The 21,152-nt window shown below is 39.6% G+C and overlaps 1 protein-coding gene across 2 annotated transcripts in view; it reads left to right on the forward strand.

Annotated features, from left to right (window-relative positions):
• The window catches only part of ehbp1l1a (EH domain binding protein 1-like 1a), a 54,160-nt gene extending 35,983 nt beyond the window's left edge, over positions 1 to 18,177 (forward strand). The window contains exons 15-25 of one of the 2 annotated variants that reach the window (XM_042512808.1): positions 9,215 to 9,308; positions 10,533 to 10,699; positions 10,818 to 10,866; positions 11,450 to 11,956; positions 12,058 to 12,112; positions 12,544 to 12,587; positions 12,688 to 12,799; positions 12,915 to 13,014; positions 13,326 to 13,399; positions 14,439 to 14,553; positions 15,625 to 18,177. In XM_042512808.1, coding sequence (XP_042368742.1) covers positions 9,215 to 9,308; positions 10,533 to 10,699; positions 10,818 to 10,866; positions 11,450 to 11,956; positions 12,058 to 12,112; positions 12,544 to 12,587; positions 12,688 to 12,799; positions 12,915 to 13,014; positions 13,326 to 13,399; positions 14,439 to 14,553; positions 15,625 to 15,718 — 1,411 coding nt within the window. In that variant the 3' untranslated portion in view covers positions 15,719 to 18,177. Of the gene's footprint in view, positions 1 to 14; positions 146 to 9,214; positions 9,309 to 10,532; positions 10,700 to 10,817; positions 10,867 to 11,449; positions 11,957 to 12,057; positions 12,113 to 12,543; positions 12,588 to 12,687; positions 12,800 to 12,914; positions 13,015 to 13,325; positions 13,400 to 14,438; positions 14,554 to 15,624 lie in introns of those variants that run through there. The other variant, XM_042512807.1, reaches the window with a different exon arrangement.
• Positions 18,178 to 21,152: the final 2,975 nt, after the last annotated feature.

Genomic DNA, 21,152 nt, shown 5'->3' on the forward strand with positions numbered 1-21,152 from the left:
GGTTCTGTTTTCAGAAACTTGCATTGCAGAATGTGGCACTCCGTTCCTGACATGCCACTATTCTTGACTATTAGAAGGAGGTGGGTTGCCTTGGTTTGCACAGTGATGCAACAATGTGATGCATTTCCACAATAATACATTTGCTTTACATCAACACTATCTGGCTGATTAATTCATGGCAAAATTTGCATTTGTTATATGTGTTTCATACTTTGTGTAGCTTTGAGTTATTCTCTGGTTCACCAAATTCATTGAATTTTTTTCGTGTCACTTGCCATTGTTTCAGTCTCTGGGGTCAAAAGGATACTCAAGAAACACAGATATCACTGTATGAGGAGGGAGATACTGTTGACAAAGAAGCAGAGACTGCTGTAGTGACTGCAGAGGGTCATGGTTTCATGCCCTTAGAGGAGAGAAATAAAACTTTGTCAGTAGTGTCAATGGATGTTATTACTACCCGTCATGACACTGTGGATCAAGGGTGTGTTAGATTCTCTGAGAGTGGGTAAGTATGAGAGAAGCAGAAACATGGCCTTTGCTCTTGTCAGTTTGATCGGGGTGCAGTGATGTGTGTTGCATGGTTTTAATTTATAATATCTTCTTGAGGTGGACTTCATTGCTGTTTATAATAGAATTGCAGTGATTTGAGTAAAATGGTTTGCCACAGAGACACAGAATGATAATGAAACAGCAGTGGAATACTTGTAGGACTAGGTTAGTGAAACCATAAATAAATTAATAAATACATATTTAAAGAAATCAATAATTATTTTCATGGAAAGATACAGTTCAATAGTGATTTTCCGTTGCTTTACATTTTATTTGTATGTTGTACAACACTGAGTATTGTAGGAATACAGTGAGGAAAGCTTCTGTTGAACATGTTTTTTTCATTTAGTAACAATGCTGGCTTAACTGCACTGGCTGTTATAACCAGAAGCTAATGCTGTGACATGATGTACTGTTTGTGGTGGTGCTTTTTAGCTGTAGTGGTGGGTTGTTTTAATACGGGCTGTTTGGAGTGAACAGCATTTGTTGACTTTGCATGCATGAGAGTAAAATACTCATTTTAAGAATGATGAGTAGTGATATACAGTTTTATTTCCAATGTGGCTTTCATATGTAATTAAGTTAAATATACAGTAAAGCACTTCTTCTCACTAATTCATCAAAGTACAATGTACCAGGCTTGTATTGTGATAAAAGAATATGTAGAATTACAGTGTATTGTATTGGAATGCTGTCATACATTTTTACTTTTTTGGCATCTTCCAACAGTAACTTTGACTTTAACTTTGTATTTACCTTTTCTTTAGAAATGAAAACATGGTTGCACTTCAGCCATCATGCCCAATTGTTGCTGGTGCAGCAGAACTCCCATCCGAAACCCAAATAAATAATGCTGAGCAACAGTTAGAAAAATCCCCGACAAGCAAGGCTATACAATGGGAGGAACTACCAAAGGCAGCTACAATAATATGTCCTACTGACAAGACCGTACAATGGGAGGAGTTACCAAAGGCGACTACAGAGGTAACTCGAAATGCATCAGAGGAAGAAATGGAAATGATAAAAGACATGGTCATGCTTCCTACCTTGGTGTTAGACAGAGCTTATGAAGTGAAGACAAATACACAGGCTGGATTGGCTGATCTGTTGCCGATAGCCCCAACAGTTAGTGGCATATATGAATTCACTGCTCCTTCTAAACAAACAAATGAATGCCTGCTGGAGAGCAAGTCTGATTGGGATAAGCCATCAAAGGCTAATGAAATGGTGGATAAAAAGTCTTCCCACTCTCATACACAATGTGTGCCATATCATGTGAAACCTGAAATTGAGTACAAACAGTGCACTTTTTTGGAAGCCTGTCCCAGTGTGACAAACATTGCTGGCATGCCGTCCAAATTACCCATTAAAGAAAAACACTGGCTTATAGATCAAAAACCAATCTGGGAGAGACTATCAACAATGAAGGGACAATTTCTACCAAATGTATGGAAGAAAAAAACAAAAAAGAACAAGACGAACATGGTTCTACTGTTACCTACTTGCCCGAGAGAGGCCAGAAATCCAGGGTTTCCATCTGCACCACAGTACAGTGTAGTTTGTTATGGACCAAATATGGGGGGTGCTTATCCCGATTCTTCAAATGTATCCAACATACCTGGTTCACTATATATCAGTGAAGCCAATGACAGACCTGGGGTATCTCAACAGGAGCCACTTTTTGAGAAGAAAATGAAAACTGAACTTGACATGATGATGTCACCAAAAGAAAAGGATGAAATGAAACCAGTGGGTGCATTGGTTCCAACTTCCCCCAAACTTTCTTGCCTACCAGGCATCCCCTCAGTCCCACAATCTGCTGTAGCAGATCATGAATTAGATATAATGAGCCTTTTAAACTCTTGCCCCAAAACCTCTTGTATTGAAGGTATTCCATCACTGACAGAACATTTGAGAGAAAGCAAACCCTTGAGGGTGACACCTCTAAAAATCACTGCAGTCATGATTGAAGAGAGTCCACACAATGATGACATGAAGGCCATGCCAGCTTTAGCCCCAACCTGTCCAAAAGAAGCTTCTACCCTTGGATTCCCATCTGCTCTTAAACCTACGGTATTCTGTAATAAGTTTAGTATAGTCAATATCCTTCCATCTTGCCCGGCCACCTCATGTATGGCTGGTTTTCCTTCATTACAGAAAGCTGAAAGCAAAGACTGGGACACCATTCATCAACCACTATGGGCGAAGCAAATTAAAAATGAGTCTTTGTTACTACTGGAGAACAAGATGGACAAAGATACGAAAGGAGCTGTGTCTCTTGCACAAAGCTGTCCAAGAAAATCACTCATCCCTGGCTTTCCCTCTGTGCCAAAACTTAGAATGAATAATGTTGTTGACATGACAAATATGCTCAACTTTTCAAGTTCATGCTCAAAAATGTCACAAATTCCAGGATTTCCATCATCTCGTACTTCAAAAGAGTGGACAGTAAGCAAGGAACCACTACTTGAACCAAGACTGAAAGAAAAGCAGGTGTCATCTATTGACAGACATGAAGGAGATAAGAGAGCTATGAAAGCAATGGTTTCTCTCATGCCATGCTGTCCAAAACAGGCACGGACACCAGGATTTCCCTCTCATCCAAATCCTCTTACTGTTTATTGTTCACCAAATATGATCAGCCTTTTGACATTAAGCTCCCAAGATTCCAAAATCCCTGGATTCCTATCAGTTGATGGAGATATGAGTTTAAGATGGGTAACAGAAAAGGGGTCATTACTGAAGACGCTACCAAAGAAGACAGTCATACTTAGCACATCAATGGACAACAAAAAGATAATGAAGAATATGGTTTCCTGTGTGCCATCCTGTCCTAAAGTGTCAAGTATTCCCGGTTTCCCATCTATTCCAAATCCCCAAAAAGTGTATTATGGCCTAAATGTAGTCAGCCTTCTTCCTTTGTGCCCTACAGTTTCTGTCATACCTGGATTTCCATCAGTTGAAGGGCACAAGGACGAAGGATGGGGTGCTGAACTGGGTTCATTGATGCACAGTCCACAAAAGAACATTCAGTTTAGGATTAACAGCTCAACAGTTAACATAGACAAACCACACAACATGCTTGCTTTAGCTCCTTCTTGCCCAGGAGCATCAAAGATTCCAGGCTTCCCATCTGTTCCTCGTTATAATATGCTGAGTCTTGTACCCATTTCCCCCAAATTATCCACTCTTCCTGGTTTTGCATCCTTTGAAGGGGTGTCCAACTTCCAATGGATTCTGGATCCACACACTTTGTGTGATAAGCTATCAAAGGAGACAGTTTTTGTGATACACAATCCAAATCAAGATGTAGAAATTACAAAGATGATGTTGGCCATAGCACCATCTTGCCCAGAAGCAGCCAGGATCCCTGGGTTCCCCTCTGCACCTCAAACCAAACCCAGGATTGAACCCAATATGATAAGCTTCGTCCCTTGCTGCTCCAGTGCATCGAATCTCAAAGGATTTGCGTCCATGACAGCAACCCCAAGCACAGGGTGGTTAAATGACACGACACCAATCTTGCTAAAGCCTCAGGAGAAGAGGGCAGAAATGATTATATCACTTGCTGGACAGGACGATCTACAATACTATAAAATGAAAGGCATGGTGACATTAGTGACATCTTGTCCAAAAGAAGCCAGAGTATGTGGTTTTCCTTCTGCTTTAGTTGCAAACAGAACACCAAACATGGTCAGCATATACACATCTGCTCCATGTGTTTCATGTATCCCAGGTTTGCCATCAGCAAGGATGCTTAACTCTGAATGTACAGATATACAACCTAGGACAACACACAGCAAGTCACTGTTTAAGAGGCAGCAGAATGAAAGGATTCTTTTCATTGCAAAATTCCCTGCCAAAGATGAACTTGAACAAGATGAAATAAAATACATGGTCAAAATGGCTCCATCATGCCCACACCTGACTCAAGTCCCTGGGCTCCCCAGCATTTCACAGTTGAATCCCACAGAGAAAGATGCAATGACTATTCCAATTCCTTGTTCTACTGAGAAGCATACGTCACAAGAATTGCCTCTTGCACAGTCAGCAGAGTCATATCTCAAAGACACAAGAATCCCTGATGTTCCCCCCACATCTTTTTGCCTCCCAAGCACAGCACTTGCATATGGTGAGACATCAAAGTGTGAGGATGGCGTTCACATTTACCTTTCTTTGTCTTGTTTAATTTCATATATCTTACTATGCTTTTATGACAGAGGTGAAATTCGAAGGCGATGCAAAGCAAAACGTAAACCTTTGTGTAGATAAGGGGTAAGTAGTAGAGCTCAGTGCTCTTGCATTGTTTGCTGTGAAAGTGGTCAGTTTAGTGTTTGCCTAGCATGGAGTGTTTGGACCAATAAACAGTAGTTTTTATACCTTGATAATACAGTGCATGGTAAAATTCAGCATCTGTATTTCATTACATTTTGTACTGTGTTGCTGCCTGAGTTCTGTGGATCATGTCTTAAACTCCATTGTATTTGGATCCTCAGCAAATTACACATTGAGAGCACAGTAGCAGAGGAAGGCCAAACAGGGAAGAAACCATTGGACACATCAGAGCCAGTGGTCTTGGGTTGGGAAGTATTGGAGGCAGAGGGAACAATTACAGAAAAGAAGGAAAAAACCTTTCTGTCAGCAAAAGAGGAAGAGGCATCAGGATTAGTAAAGGCTATTGTGGGTGTCTTTCACAAAGGGTAAGTGTAAGACTGAAGATAATAGTGTGAAGCATGCAACATGGTGTGCATCCATTTTTGGAAAATCAGTGGAGATATTTCATAGTCCACTTAATTATACATTAAACTCAGTAACTTTGAAAACAGACTTTGACACTTCAAAGTTTGGGGCAACGTAAAAACTGGACTGCATTTGCACGAAAATGTATTTGACTTTCGCCAGTCCTCACTGCTTTACATAATTAGCTACATGTTCATTGAAACCATTGTTTTTGCATGGTTCCAGGTTTCATTTACTCACTCCACTATCCATGTCTCACAGTTATGAAACAGTAGCATCCATTTTGGGGCCGTCTAACTCTACTCTAGCTGAAGTGGAGCATCAAGCGGAGGCTGTGTCTTCTGTGGATTGGAAAGACAAGACAGTGACCCCTTCAGGAGAGTGTTCAACACATGTCATCGACAACACTACTCCCACACAGAAGACAGAGGCTGCATTTGAAGACATTCACGCCATACACAACATTAAATACCCAACAAGTGCTGAGCCTTACATGTGGGACTTGGAGGGTGACCGATCAGCGTCTCCATCACCAACTACCCGCAGTGATGATGGGTTCTTGGTTTGTGCAAACATGAAGAAATGGCCACCACTGACAGAGGCAGATATCACTGAAATATCAAAGGAAGATGGTGAACGATTAGAGGAACAAGAGGCCTCTCTTGATAGGGGGTATACAAAGGAGAGATCACTCACAGAGCAGGACTCTGTTCAAACATCAATGTGCATTGAAAATTTGCTAGTAAGGCAACACAACAGGACAGAACAGGATGAGGTTAGAACAGTGTCAACTTCTTCACAGCTGGACAAAGGGTGAGTGCTGGGGCACAATGACCCAGTTAAGTGTTTGGTTGCACGGTGTGATAGTGTATATGTTCTGCAGTTTTGGTGATAACATTGTCTTTTGTTCTGCTTACGGGCACTTATTATGCTGGAAATTAGGATGTCAGCTATTTGTAATGGCTGTAAAATGTTGACAATGTGATGTGGAATGGTAACGTTGCCTTTTTTGTAGCGCTTTACATAGGTGTCAGGGCAGCTTTGTCTTAATGTCCTTAATGTGTTACTATGTTGTTGTATTGACAGAGTGCATGTACATAAGTAAAGCAGAATATTGGAAATGAAGGTTGGTTTTGTTTTACAATGTGTCCTAAGGTTTGGTTGCTGTCTTTTTGGTCAAGCAGATTAAATCGTTGGAGATTAGTTGCATGGTATAACTATGCAATAAAGTTAAGAACAGCAAATACTGAAGCTTGTCCTTTCTTTTCCTTAAGCCCCCAACAAACAATCACAGAAGAAATTCCTGCCACTTCCCTGCAACCTGCATCAAGTGTGTCACTGACAGATGCCAATTTACACAGAGAGGTACTCATGGATAAACCCTCAGAGGTTCAGGACATCAGTCCAGTTGGACCACAAGCTGATATTGTTGTCCCTCAGCGAGGCAGAAAGCCCAGGAAAAAAGTTTCAGAACCTCAACAGAAAGAGAGTGATCAAGAAAAAGACACTGCTCCATTACGACCACTCAGAAGGAAGGATAGTTTAACACCAGATCGCAAACAAAAATCTGATGGTTTGTCAGTCAAGCTGTCACCTGATGTTGTTCCAATCCAGTCTGTAAAGAACAACGCTACTGTTGAGATAATCCCCACACAACCTGCCACTGCCCCATCTTGCAGCATAATGAAAGGGCACAGTAGCATTCCTCTTGGAGTACCTCAGACTGGTCATGCTCAAGAAAGTGCTGGTGCTCAATTAACGCCATACACAGGTGACTATAGAGAAAAAGGAGAAGCTGAGTCTGTACAAATACCCATGGATGTTGTCCCGCCTCCTCGTGTGAAAAGAAGAGATGGTAGTTTGCCACCTGAGACTTCACAGAAAACTGCCCCTTGCAAGCCTCTGAGGAGAAAAGACAGTGTCACTAAAGAGAAAGTTGTTCCAAAAATTAATGACCAACAGGAAGTCAGTTCTTCTTTGAAAACGACTGATCCTGTTCTTCCTCTACCTTGTGAGAAAAGGTCTGATGTCTCAGGTGCTGTTGAACCTTTACAGAGCTTTGACAAACCCAGTCAAAAAGTCACTGAAATGATCCCTCCACAACCCATGGGAAGAAAAGACCAAACAACCACAGAACATTCTCAAGAAACAGATTTGGTTGGGAGTGACACTCTACAGGCAGACACAGATCTGGTCTGCTTAAAGGTTACTGACCAAACCACTTGTACCAGAGAATGGCCCAAGGAAGACACTGATACATCTATAAAGGCCTCTCACATAATTCCTTCCTCTGATATTGAAGGAATTGAGAGCATCACATCAGAGAAGTTTCAAACTACTTCTCTCTCAATCATCAAGAGGATTCGTCTCCCAAAGCGTGGCAAGAAACTGCCCTCAAGCAAATCTGGGAAAGTTGAGGCCGATAAGGAGTCTGTAAAACCAGTCCATGTTGACACTGTTATAGAAGAAATAAAGCACTCAAATATAGTTGGTGACACAGCTGCTGATTCAATTGACATCCCATCTTCAGAGAAATCAAAGGATGCATCAGAGGTAGCAAAAGCAGATGAGGACAAACAAACAGTTTTTCATATCCCAAGGCCTCGTGCAAGGAAACATCTCAGTGGCTCCTTCCCAGAAGAAGTTAAACCCACAGAAAGCACATCTAGGACTTCCCATGGAGAAGAGGCACAAGCAGTAAGGCAAGGTGGTCTTTTGTCTGTTTCTTCAACAACTGAGGAATTATCAAAGGTGCAACACAGCAAAAGCTCCCCCTCTCTACCTGTGGGTGAACAACCTTGTACATCTATGGAGGAAGTGGCTCCTGTAATGTTGAGGAGAAGCAAATTGGCTATTGAAAGTAATGTTGAAATTGAGGATCGTCATATTTCAGAGAAGGCACCAGGAGCTTCAAGCTTGCCTGTACCCAAACCAAGGGTAAAGAAACGTCTCAGTGGGTCATTCCCAGATGACATTACAATTTCTGGCTCACCACCTCCCTGTCCGCCAGACACCACAACTGACACCACTGTTTATGAAGCAGAACTACAAAATGAACAGTCAAGCTTGCCTGTTCCATTACCACGGGCCAAGAAACGTCTCAGTACAACTGACTCAGATAGCACACCACCTGTAGACAATGTATTCCCCCTAGAAGTGGAATTATCTCAGAGAAACCAAGACTATTCACCTGCCACTAGCAAAGAAACAAATGAAGGCTCAACATTGCTGGATTCAAGTGTTATCTCTGAAGGAGGTTTTATCACAATCCAAGCGGAAGATGATGTTGCATCAGAGTTGGAGCGGAAAGTACTAGAAGCAATGGGAGAAGAAGAATTCCACCAGGAAGACTCTGCAGAAGACACTGAGAAGGCACTGGATGAAATCATTGAAGGCTGGACCTTTACAGAAAAACCTGTTGCCACAGATGACTCAGAGAGAGCTGCAGAGGCCGTACCTGAGCAAGCTGACATAGAGAAAGACCTTGAAGCAGAGGTTGATCGGTCCCTTGATTCCACTGTAACATCATCTCCTGTTGACTGGCTGCATGTAGAGGATGATAGAGACAGTGAACCAATGGGAACAATCTCAAGGAAGGAAATGAGGGACGAAGAGTTGGACTTTGGATTTGTGTCTGTAGATGTAGATGCTGGTTGTTTAGAGGAAGACAGGTAAGATTAGTCAGTGCACATCAAGGTGTGTGTGTGTGGGGGGGTGTACTAATAACTGACTAACTCTCTACACATTAGAAGGTCATGTCCTTGTATTTTCTAATTATCTAACATGGTCCATGTTTGTGTTTTCACTTGCAACATGATTTGCAAAATCATTGATAACCAGTGTTTTGTTGTTCTTGACAAGCATGCTATCAGAGAGATTGTGGAATTTATTTCTATTTTTGCTTTGTTTTTGTGTGTCTTTCCAGTCAAAGGGAGAAGTCACAAGTTTATGGCCTCCACCAAGCCAGTGAACCAACAACACCCCAGAAAAGACCTGCAGAAGCAGCTGCCTCTCTGGAGGTATGTCAAAGCTGCAGTTAACAATGTATAAATATATACACTAGTGTACTCACAGCTTTGTATAATGTGCGAAATGTTGCTTGGAGTCAGGGGTTGATCCAGATGTTGTAAACATTTGGTGCTCTGCCTAAACCAAGGGGAGTTTGTTGGCATGCTCCCCTGGGGAGTTTTTTTTCTATTTATCTTCGCTATATGCTCTGTTTTTCAAACCATTTGGGATAATACAATTCCCAAAAGTCTTTACGTAATTTGGGGAAAACATGATAGAAAAAAATCATCCAGTAGAGCCTTCACCCTATTTTGTCTCTAATCAGTCCTTCCAGGATTTTGCAATGTTGCAATCGCAACAGTTCAACGCATATACAGCCAATCAATATGAATTCTGATTGGCCATGCAATTTTCCTCATTCATTTTAACTTTACGACAACTTTGACTCATTTGATTGTACAGCTGCGCACAGCGTATTTATAAACTCAACCTCTCTTTCTATGTTTCTGTTTTTCATGAGACTACTGCAGCGCCAAGCGTCACACACACAATGACAGGGAGAACTGTTAGAAGCACAAGGCTAATTTGACCCAATCGTGATTGACTGAGTCAAGCCATTTGGGTGTCAGTGTAAGCTGCACCTGAACGCAAACACTTGAGCCACCCTGTTATTATCTGAATGACACAAAGTTAAATGTATTTTAGTACTTATAAGATCAGGGCTTTTGAGAAAACATTCTTGGCTAGAGCCCCAGAAACCACCCCATTCTCCAGCCCTGCTCAGTGTGAAGAATTATGACCAACTTTGCAGTCCTCCTCAGTTTGCTGACCCACAAACTTCATTCTCATCAACCTAGTTTCCAGCAACAGCAAGCACTTTCCACCTGTTCAGCACCAAGCAGCTCAGAAAAAGTTAGTGACAGAGTGGTGAGGAAATTAAAAAGTGAAGTGAATATGGGACTTACATTAATAAGGCACACAGAAACACAAATCAAAAACAATGCTTACTGTATATTGCGTTCTGTCTGCTGAATCTATTACTTGGCAATAATGCCAAATATGTTATATGTCAAATGTGTTACTCTTATGGCACCAACATGGTGAAAAAGCAATTTTATTATGGTTCATAATGGAGTTATAGACACGGACTCACTTGATAGTTCAAGATTATAAGGTGGTGTCTTATCTGTAATTTATATTACAATCATCCCCCATTGTCATTGTGTGTGTTTTAGGGCTTTTCACCCAGTCCCAGCTTAGTGACATCCAGTCAGTCTCTGCTGGACTGGTGTCAGGAAGTCACACAGGGTCACAAAGGAGTGAAGATCACAAACTTCAGCACCTCCTGGAGGAACGGCCTTGCCTTTTGTGCCATCTTACATCACTTCCACCCAGGAAAAATGTAAGAAACAGTTGAAAATAAATGTCTGCATTTTTGTTTGTTTTTTAAAGGTATTTTATTCCCCTTAATGCAGACACTGTGTTATGTGTTCATTCTGACTAATTTTTTCTTTGTGCAGTAATTATGAAATGCTGGACCCGTATGACATCAAGCACAACAACAAGAAGGTGATTGGCTTTTTTCATAAGATTAGCATAATTTTATCATGTGTTGTTTAACCCTGGATCAACACTGTTCAGACACCTTTCACAAGCATTTAAACCTTTGAAACCTTAGCAATTTGCTTCTATTTAAAGTAAAGCAATTAGCAATTTGGCATAAAATGTCCCACAAATTGCAAGAAATTATTAAAAGGCGACAAGAGAAATTGCCTGAAAATTAGCCTAAAAAACAGAGAAAATTCTCATAAAAAAGAAAAAAAATCCAGAAAATTATATATGACAGTAAGTTAAAGGAAAATGTGTATTTAATAATATTGTTGTTATTTTTTTTATTAGCATTGTGTTTTATTTTTGCACTTTTTTTCAGGCCATTTGTTGTTTTTGATTTTATTTACTTTTTTGTATTTGTGCTAATTTTAACTTTTGTAACTTTTTACAAATTTCTCGATAATATTTGGATCATTTCTCATTCAGTTTTTCATTGCCTTATTTGCATGTTTTTGAAAGATATCAAGCCAATTTTCGTCAGGTTTCAAAGGGTTAATTACTAATCTGATCCATCCATTATTTTTTTTTCTACAAACTGCAGGCCTTTGACGGCTTTGCTGAACTTGGCATCTCCAGACTGATGGAGCCTTCAGACATGGTTATGCTGGCAGTGCCTGATCGCCTCATTGTCATGACCTACCTCAACCAGATCCGCACCCATTTCACAGGCCAGGAGCTCAGTGTGCTCCACATAGACCGGGACAGCAGCGAGTCCAGTTATGCAGTAGCAGGGGAGCGGGAGAGCCAGGAGGAGGACCCCGAAGCAACCGTCCGCTACTGCACCCAGAGGCTGCAGGAGGAGGGTATAAGTCTAGAGACTAACGGGACTGCAGGCACAGCAGAGCCCAACGGCAAAGCCAAGGATGTTGTCCCACCTCCCAGAACCAAACGGCTGCAGGGTGCTGGGGCCGCTGGGGCTCCAGTGGCACCACCAAGGACTCATTTCCTGTCCAAGACTGGTTTCTCTCATGTCAAAGATGCTGATCTGGTCAAGAAGCGTAGGTCTCAGCGGAGGAGTGGCTCAGTAGAGGAAGCAGACATATCAGTGGTATGGAACCTCATTGCCTTATTTATTAACCCCTGTTTGATCCTTTTTTACATTTTTCTCTTTTACTTATCTTTGATATATGTGGACCTTTTTTTTGTCAGCAGGTCGTATCAGGGCAAGAGGAGAGTGTAATTTCCCGGAGGAAGTCAGAAACTGGTTAGTCCTTCTCAAAAACAGATGCTACATATGTGTTATTATATATTACGTTAATGGGCAAGGTCACTGTGACCTCGTCTGTCTCATTCTTGTGAATGCAATATGTCAAGAACACTTTAAGGAAATTTTTTTTTTAAATTTGGCACAAACATTCACATGGACTCAATGATGAACTGATAAAATTTTGGTGGTCATGGGTCAAAGGTTAAAGTCACCTCATCTGTCTTATTCTTGAGAATGTGATATCTCATGAACATTTTGAGGGGATTTTTTTTTTTGGCAAAAACGTCCACTTAGACTCCAGAATGAACTTACAAATTTGATTGTCAAAGGCAAAGGTCAATTCTAGTTGTCGTTTGCTGTTGTTTGATGTTGTTAAGCTTTGTTCTGTTTATACAGGTGGTAGAGCTAATTTGTGTTGTGTCTCACAGAAGGAACAGAGGCTGTGGTTGAGGAGGGAAGACCAGAAGGCCAGGTCAGTTATAATTGGTGTTATTGCTGGGTCCAATATCTCAACGTGTCCCTAACTGTGTAGGTAATCGTGTGTGTGTGTATATGTGTTTTAATATTTGCAGGACCCTAGCCAGTATGTGATGAGTCAGATGGAAGCCCTGGAAGCAGAACAGAATCATATTGACAACAGAGCCGGTGTGGTCGAGAGGAAACTCAGACAGCTACTGGAAACAGGTAAGATAATCAATAGATAATCAATTCATGGTCACAGATAAATGCTCAATCATCCAACAGAGAAGCTCAACAAAGGGACTATACAGTATGTCTTGTCATGTGATTTGTCCTGCAGGAAGTGACAAGGTGGAGGAGGAGAGGTTAATCCAGGAATGGTTTACGCTGGTCAACAAGAAGAATGCTTTAATCAGGAGGCAGGACCACCTGCAGCTGCTGTAAGACATCCGCAACCATGCTGGAAACATACAATTTAAAGTGCTGAATGCAAAGCACGGTACACACAATTGACCAAACAATCCCACCATAAGGTTGTTTGGTAGAAGTTGTTCAGTTTTCGATCATTGCATGTGTTCTTCAGCAGAGGGAGTTGTATGGTTGTCATTGAATTGTTGATTTTGTTGAAATTTCTACGATTCAGTGATGATCACAGGGGCACCTCATCCATTTTGGTTTAAGAGAAACTTAAATTATTCTGAAAAAATGGAAATTTGAAAACATGTTGTAATGCATCTGTTGTGATTGACAGGCTGGAGGAACAAGACTTGGAAAGAAAGTTTGAGCTGTTGAACAAAGAGCTGAGGGACATGATGGCAATAGAAGGTACGACTTTATCGCTAAACATCTCGTGCGGCCCACACCGAACGCTGTGGTCAAATGTTCATGTTGTAGCCTTGCGTCATGACCTTGTGTCAGATTGCATGAGATGAAAATGGAAAGTCTAAAGCTTGTCACGTCAGCATAACAAGAAGTGCCTTTAAATATGTGTGTGACTGCAGCACTGAGGGATATTTTTACAGCTCACACAACTTCTCCTTTTAACAAAAAATTATATTAATCATGACATTATTTAAATAGCACCTTTAAAAACAGAGTTTTCAAAGTGCTTTGACTGGCAAAGCAGCAGAAACAAGGGATGGGTTAGGTTTAAATTATTACGAGGACAAAAAAAATGCAAGATACAGCATGCAAAATGTCAACATAAAATAATAAAAACAAATAGATGACAACCAACAAAAGCAATAAAGGAAATAAAACCACAAATAAAAGATTAGAAAATAGATAAAACATAAATAAAATAGGTAAGATAAAAGCTTGTAAATAGCGTGATTTCAAGATAACTTTAGCTAACATTCGCAAAGAATTTGATTTTGCATATAGACTAGAACATTTTAACATTTTAGAACATTTTAAAGACTAGGAAAAAATATCAAGAAAACTACAGTATATTTATTATAGCTATATACATATAACATATTTAAAATCATGTTTATATATATATATATATATATATATATATATATATATATATATATATATATTCAAATGTATCATTTAATTTGAGCAACTTTTTAGGTCATTTTGTGTTTTTTTTTTGTTTTTTTTTTTTTTTTGTTTTCCAGTAATTTTTGTGTAATTTCTTTTGTTGCTTCTTTTCATGTTTTTGAAAGAAGTCAAGCCAATTTGCTTAGGTTTCAAAGGGTTAAAGGTCAGACCCTCCCTGACACCTCCTGTATTTTGCACACTAGCGAGGGAACAAGTTTCCTGCTTACAAACAACCGAGGATATGTGGGCTGCATTTTGCTTTCTCGTGCCTCACACCTGTGATCCTCTGATCCTCTCTGTTGTATTTGTGCTGCAGAGAGTCAGAAGACTTCGGCCCATAAACACAGAGAGCAGCTGCTGCTTCAGGAGCTGGTTTCACTGGTCAACCAGAGGGATGAACTGGTCCACAATATGGACGCCAAGGAGAGAGGGTGAGACACACTAACTGTTTGGTACATCAGTCTGCATGTCATCACGAACTGTACACACAAATATAATTCACTTCATCAGACATTTGTTAGATGGACAACGGCATTTTGGAACCTAAAAAAGCAAACTTTTGAAAATGTCGCCACTGTCTGTCGCCATGCAAACTGGTAATGCACGGATCCTGTGAGAATGGTGATGTTATGGCCGCACTTGGTACATGCGCATTACGTTTCAGGCAAATATGTACAATACATAAATATACACAGACAAATATATATGATATACTTATTGTATCATAGGCATCGTATCGTATGGTATGGTATGGTATGGTATGGTATGGTATGGTATGGTATGGTATGGTATGGTATCGTATGGTATCGTATCGTATCGTATCGTATGATAAATAGCCATGTGCAAGTAGGAGAACAATAACGACAATGGCGGACTACCAAGCTGTGTTTGTGCTGCTGACTCTACTGAGTTTAAGTGCTTCTCCAGCGACACTTCAAGTAACAATCCCACTTCATTGTCCATCCAGACAAAGCTGTCAGTTCTTGTGCTAGCGTTCACCATCGTCCTCTTGTTTATTTATACTCACAGCTCTGTAGAAGAACACCTTTATAGAGTGGTGAAGAGATGAGTTATTTTTGTAGGCCAACCAGAAAGTTAGCGTCGCACTGGTTTCTTTTTCAAAAACCTTATGGGTTTTTCGGATATTGCCAAAAATAAGCTCTGTGAACATAAGTAACATAAGTTTATGAGACTTATACGTTTTGTTTAGCATGATAATCTTAACAGATGAACACCACTTTTGTGTGTTATAAACAGATATTTCTACAGGTTTGAGTGCAACACTGTAAAGCTGTAAAGGTGGACATGTGGGTTTAATGAGTGTCTGTGTCCTGTGTGATGAGATCAGATGTCCCCAACAAACACTGTAGTCCCATTTAGCCACTTGTTAGCAACCGCCTTTTTTAAAACGAGTAAAACCTTAAAAGTTCAGTCAAATGTGAATGTCTAAATGCTGCCTATAACACATACCCGTGACTCTCCTCCACTCCTTTTGTCTCCAGAGCTCTAGAGGAGGACGAGCGTCTGGAGCGAGGCCTGGAGCAGCGCAGGAGGAAGTACGCCAAACAGCAGAAGGAGAAGTGTGTGATGCAGTGATGCTGTAATCCTCTGGTCATTTGTCTGAGAGACAGCGAGTGAAGACACAACCAGTGACGGGACGGTCGTGTATGGTATGGTTTTAAAGTCAGCAGGTAGAGGACATTTAGCTGACACGAGGACGGTTCATCTGAACCAGTATGAGGTGGAAGTCTTTTCAGTGGAGACTCAGTTAGCCCAAAGAATGAGACTCTAAAAAAATGTCATCTGTGTTTAAGCTCTGAATCAGCTTTTAGCTTGGTCTGCCTCGCATTTTAAGTGTCCTAAAATGTGGCACAAGGCTCCATTTTATGTCCAAACACAAAGACAGTAGAGGTGGGCTGTAGTGTAATTTCCACAAATTAATCGCCTTGTCCATCCTGCATCGGTGCCTCAGAGAGCTGCTTCCTTTGGACTGTTTGCTTTGCAGTGTCTGTGTGTTTAGTGACTATTTTTACAGTCTGCGATTGTGAATGAAAAGTGTGTTTGATTGAAAGTGTGTGAGAAACTGGAAATGTTTGGTGCAGATATGAGCTACCAAAAATAGGAGCGCGGGTTTGACCAGCGTTTGTCCGTTAGGGATAGGTTCCAAGATTGCTCCAAATGGAATGTTATAAACTTTGTCATTGCCTTCTTAAACCATCCATACGACTGTTTTTGGGTCTATCGCCCGTAATCAGCAGAGAGACATCTTTTTGTCAGTGCTTCCCAGAACGACCACGGGACAAAGAAAAAAGAGAGGCTGGAATAGTGTCAAAGGGAAATTCTGGTATTGTTCAACTGGGACCCTTTTTCCCATTTTTTGGTGTCTAAATGACTCGTGGAGGCAACAACTTTTGAAATTGGTGCAGTATTGAGAGAGCAGCAAAACAGGCTACAATGTAACCACTCTGGGCAGGTGCACTTAGTCAGTTTACGTCCACTAAAAGCGTTTTTGCCACTGACAGGCTCAAGTTGTTATTATAAGTATGGACTACATTACAGGACAGGACATTTTCCGTACCTTTGCTGGTCTTGGTCAAGCAGAAGTTTTGAAATCTCGGATGGTGTGACTTGTTACAGAAAAAACATCGGTGGAAACGTCAGTGAAAGTTGGAGAGAAGAGTGCCAGGAAGAGTTTGTTGTATTGGAGTGCAGAAAGTGTAATCTAAAAAAAGATTTTATATTATATATATAATATTTTAATTCTTAGCTGATTACGACAGCGTGAAAAAGTCTGCGAGATTTCAGAAAGAAACTTCTCCTTTAGCAAGACTTGGTTACACAAACAGAATGGTTTTGCAAAATATCAGAGAAAATGTTTCATTTCTCTGTAGGGATCCTTTGCATAATGTCGTCAAACTCTTATAATAACAGTCTGAGCCTGTGTGTCGCAAAAACAAACATTTTAATGTTATTTGATGGAGTGCACTTGCCCAGAGTGGTTACATTACAGCCTGTTTATGGCTGCTGGATGTAATGCTCTTTCTTGAGGAAAACAAAAACGAGTGTTCCCGCTCGTCAACTTACACAAAACATAGGAAAATACAGTTCCCCTTTAAGGTCATGGAATGATTGTGGTCATGGTTAAAGCATGTTGACCATGTACAACCAACAAAGGTCTATTTGCAGAGACACTTAACTTTATCATTGTTTTAACATATAGTTAGTCACCACAGTTGCCTTACTGAAGAATGTGCCACATTTAAAAAAACAAAGTTTATAGCAAAAGTTATATTGCAGATGTTCAACCCATGGTGACCCCATTGGAACTGAATTTTAGTTATGTTTTGCGCTGGTGTTTGGATGTTCGTCATCACAGTAGATATTTGGAAATAAGAAATCTAATGCAGTCTGATTTTGGTGTTTGAGATGTTGAAATGTTTACATCATATTGTGAGACTGGATAAAGGTGGACAGGAATGCAAAGTCAAGGAAAACAACCATTTAACAGAGCAGAGTCTTCTAAATAAATTATAAGAATAATTTAAAGTTTTACTATTTATTCAACACATATCAAGTGATAAAGCAGCCACACAGATACAGTATGTCTGCCATATATATTGGTTTGTATTTTAACCAAAGCTTATAGCCGTTGTTATTGTAGCATGTTACTTCCATCTGTATAGAGAATGTTCATAGCAGCATTTAGCCTCTCCGTAAAACTACACAGAGACTGTATTCATATTCATAGCACTGACATCAGAACATTTCTTTGAGACTTCTTCATGCAGGATGTTGTTCTTTGTTCTTCTTGTTTTTGCACTGAAATGTGTTTTTACTCCAGTACAAGGATGTCGTGTAGGCGTGAGGTTTTCTTTTGCGTTCAAAGGTTTGCAGTTCTCATGTTGCCATATTTGCTGGTTGCAGCAGCTCTGACCACTACTGTGTGAATTAGTTACAACTTGTCAAAAGGATTGCTGTTTTTATTTGTGGTTTTTATGTTACATTTGCACTATTTGTAAAGTTTGGAAAATACAAAAGAGTTGAATGCCTTTAAACATCTCATGCAGTTTTATTTCATAATATTGTGTAAAATGATTAAACTGATGTGCGGTATTCGGTTTAAAGGCATGGTTCAGAATGGAGGTTGATATTGATTTCTATACGCTGCACATGGCTCATATTTTTAGGGCCCACTAGCCAACCCACCCAGCTCTCAGTCGGGATTTTCCCATTTACCCTGGTTTTCCCACTCCTCAGCAGTAGCTACGCCCACCTCAACAAGGCAACTCTGTTCACCTGTTCCTTATTACTCTCAGCCAGCAAATATGCCTCAGCCTCACAGTTTCTTGTTGTCTTTGCCACTCATGCAAGACTCTCCAGCACTATATTTCAGACTGATTTCTTGTTGTCGACCCTGCCTGCCTGCTTTGTCTGATTCCCGGTAAACAAACCAGCCTTATGTCCCCGACCATGAGGCCTGTTTTCACATCCTTGACTCCCGTTTGGCTCTGGCTGTTTGGTGTTACCATCCGATGATGACACTTCAGTGTAGGTGTTCAGGTTTCCTGTGGTCCAGAGATTTTCACCATGTCGCCACACTCGCCATTGTGTGCACGTTCTGTGAGTATTAACCTGCTGGCTTCTTGACCTGTACCCGCTGAGTCATAACAGTAAACACCATTGCCAACTGTCCCTGGTTTCCTGTGTGCCCCAACTGGGTCCTAATACAACCTTCTTCAGGTATGTTGACAGATGTCAGATGAAAAAATTAAGCGAGATCAACTCAAAGCCAATTAGTAAATTTATACTCTTTAAAGTTGATCAAATCTGCCTGATTTCTTTCAAAACTTTGGCAGAAGGCAATGATTATCTTATGAAATGGCCCAAAAAATAGCAAGAAATTAGATATAATTTACAAAAAAAAGTTACCTGAAAAAATTAAAAACTAGACTACTAAAAAATAAAAACAAGACAAGAAACAAGAGACAAGAAAGTGACCTTAAGACAGTGTGAGAAACAAAATATTATTTTTCTGTAACTGCTGGATTATCTGTAATTTTAAATAATTGCCAGAATGATAAATATAGTTTTGTATACATTTTTTAGAGGGGGGATAATATCTTACAATTTCCCCACATCTAATTTTCACATCATTTTCTTGTCATTTTTTCAACACATTTTCAACAGACATTTCTTGCCAAATTGCTCATTGCCTTTTCCTCATTTTTTCAGAAAATTCTCAACAATTCTCTCAGGTTCCAGTGGTTTAAATCTGTGTGAAAGGTGTCTGAATGCAGCACAAAACACTGAGGTTGATTCCAGGTTTTAAAGGGTTAAATTGTCCTACTCAAGATAATTTGAAAGTTGTTGCCTTGAAATTTGGAGGGTTTTTTTTGTTTTTTTTAAAAGTTGTTTTCTGTCATATTGTCATATTTTAGCTTTGGTTTCTCTAAACTATGTATAAAATAATGTGGCCACTTCACAGGCTAAATGTTCCTCTTTTTCCACAACAGTTGCTAAATTTGTCTCTAAGTATTATTTGGCTGATCTGCTTTTTTCTTTGTAGAAACAGCTTCCTTCTTCTACTGCAGGAACAAAGTTCATGAGTGCGCTGATAATCAAGCACACTGTAGATCTGTGCCTGTAAAGCCAAAACAATGAGCTTAAAGAGGCTAAAAAGCTCCACAGGGAAAACAGTCCTGTTGTTTGGTGTTAGTAATTTAAAAAATTGTTGATGCTGTTTTTAAAGACTAATTTTGCGATTATTTGATGGAATTAGAAATGCTTTTTCTAATGAGGGAAAAAAATGTTTTTCCTTGAATTACAAGATGATAAACCATTTTCAGTTACTGAGAAGCAACGGATTACAGAGTATAACTGAAAAAGCTGACAAACATAGATTAACATTTCAAAATTCAATTCAATTCAACATTTCAAATTTCTGTTACAATCAAATTCAATCAATTCACATTTAAGTTATTTGACAATTCATATTTAAGGTTTGTTTTTTTTACACTACGTGTGGCAGAATAATGCTTCTTAAAAATAGATGAGAAAAGCAAAAATTCCTTCACGTCAACGTTTCTGAAGAGAGAAATAATAGAAAGAGGAAGTGAGAAAGTGTTGCCCAATACTGGATGGAAAGGATTTTGGGCAAGAAGAAAAAATCAAAGAAAATACAGAAGAAGGCTGGCTGCAGTAGATCACTTTGAACTGGTTGCAACAACTAGGATTAGATTGGATTAAATCACATTTTAACGTCATCAAAATGTTACAGTTTTGAATTCAGCCAGAGTCATTCTAAACCAATGTTTGACTTTAATCCGCTATAATCTGCTTTACTGTCAATGCTCATGTGCGCACTTTTAATTCTTTAAAAGAAAGACAGTGGGCCTAATGTTCATAAGTGGCTGAATTTGGAAGGTAAACCTCCACGACTGTATGTCTGTCTAAAAAGCTCTGTAGAGGGGAGGGGTGATAATTAGTAATAATCCTCTGTGAGTTTGTCAGTGTGGGCCACTTTTTCACTCCTCATCCTAGTTTCATGTTAAAATAACAAATAATGATTATTGCTGCCACAAAGTTATCAATGAATTTAACTGCAGTATTAGAATTAGAATTTATAGAACTAGTAAAGAGATTTTTATGTGTATATACGCACATATATATACATAGATCTATATCTATATGTATATATATGTGTTGAATACATAGATATCTATAAGTTTGTTCATAAACTTATAATATATACTGCATATGAATGTAGGTATATGTGTATAATTATAACAAAGCATTTCATACATTTTTTTATGTCAAAGAATATGACGAAATATTTTTTTCCCTGTAAGGTTCCCTTCATTCGTTTGAAAACATTTGGAGACCTTTAAATGATGTTGATTCTTTGCCCTTACTGTGAGCCTTTTTGTTTTTTCATTTTTTGCTTAGGTTTTTTTTTTCTTCTGTTTTTTCTGTTTGTGGGCTTTATTTTTTCAGTCATTTTTTTATCCAAATATGTATTTATAATTTTATC

This window comes from Plectropomus leopardus, chromosome 23 (assembly GCF_008729295.1).
Source record: "Plectropomus leopardus isolate mb chromosome 23, YSFRI_Pleo_2.0, whole genome shotgun sequence".
Taxonomy (NCBI): Eukaryota; Metazoa; Chordata; class Actinopteri; order Perciformes; family Serranidae; genus Plectropomus; species Plectropomus leopardus.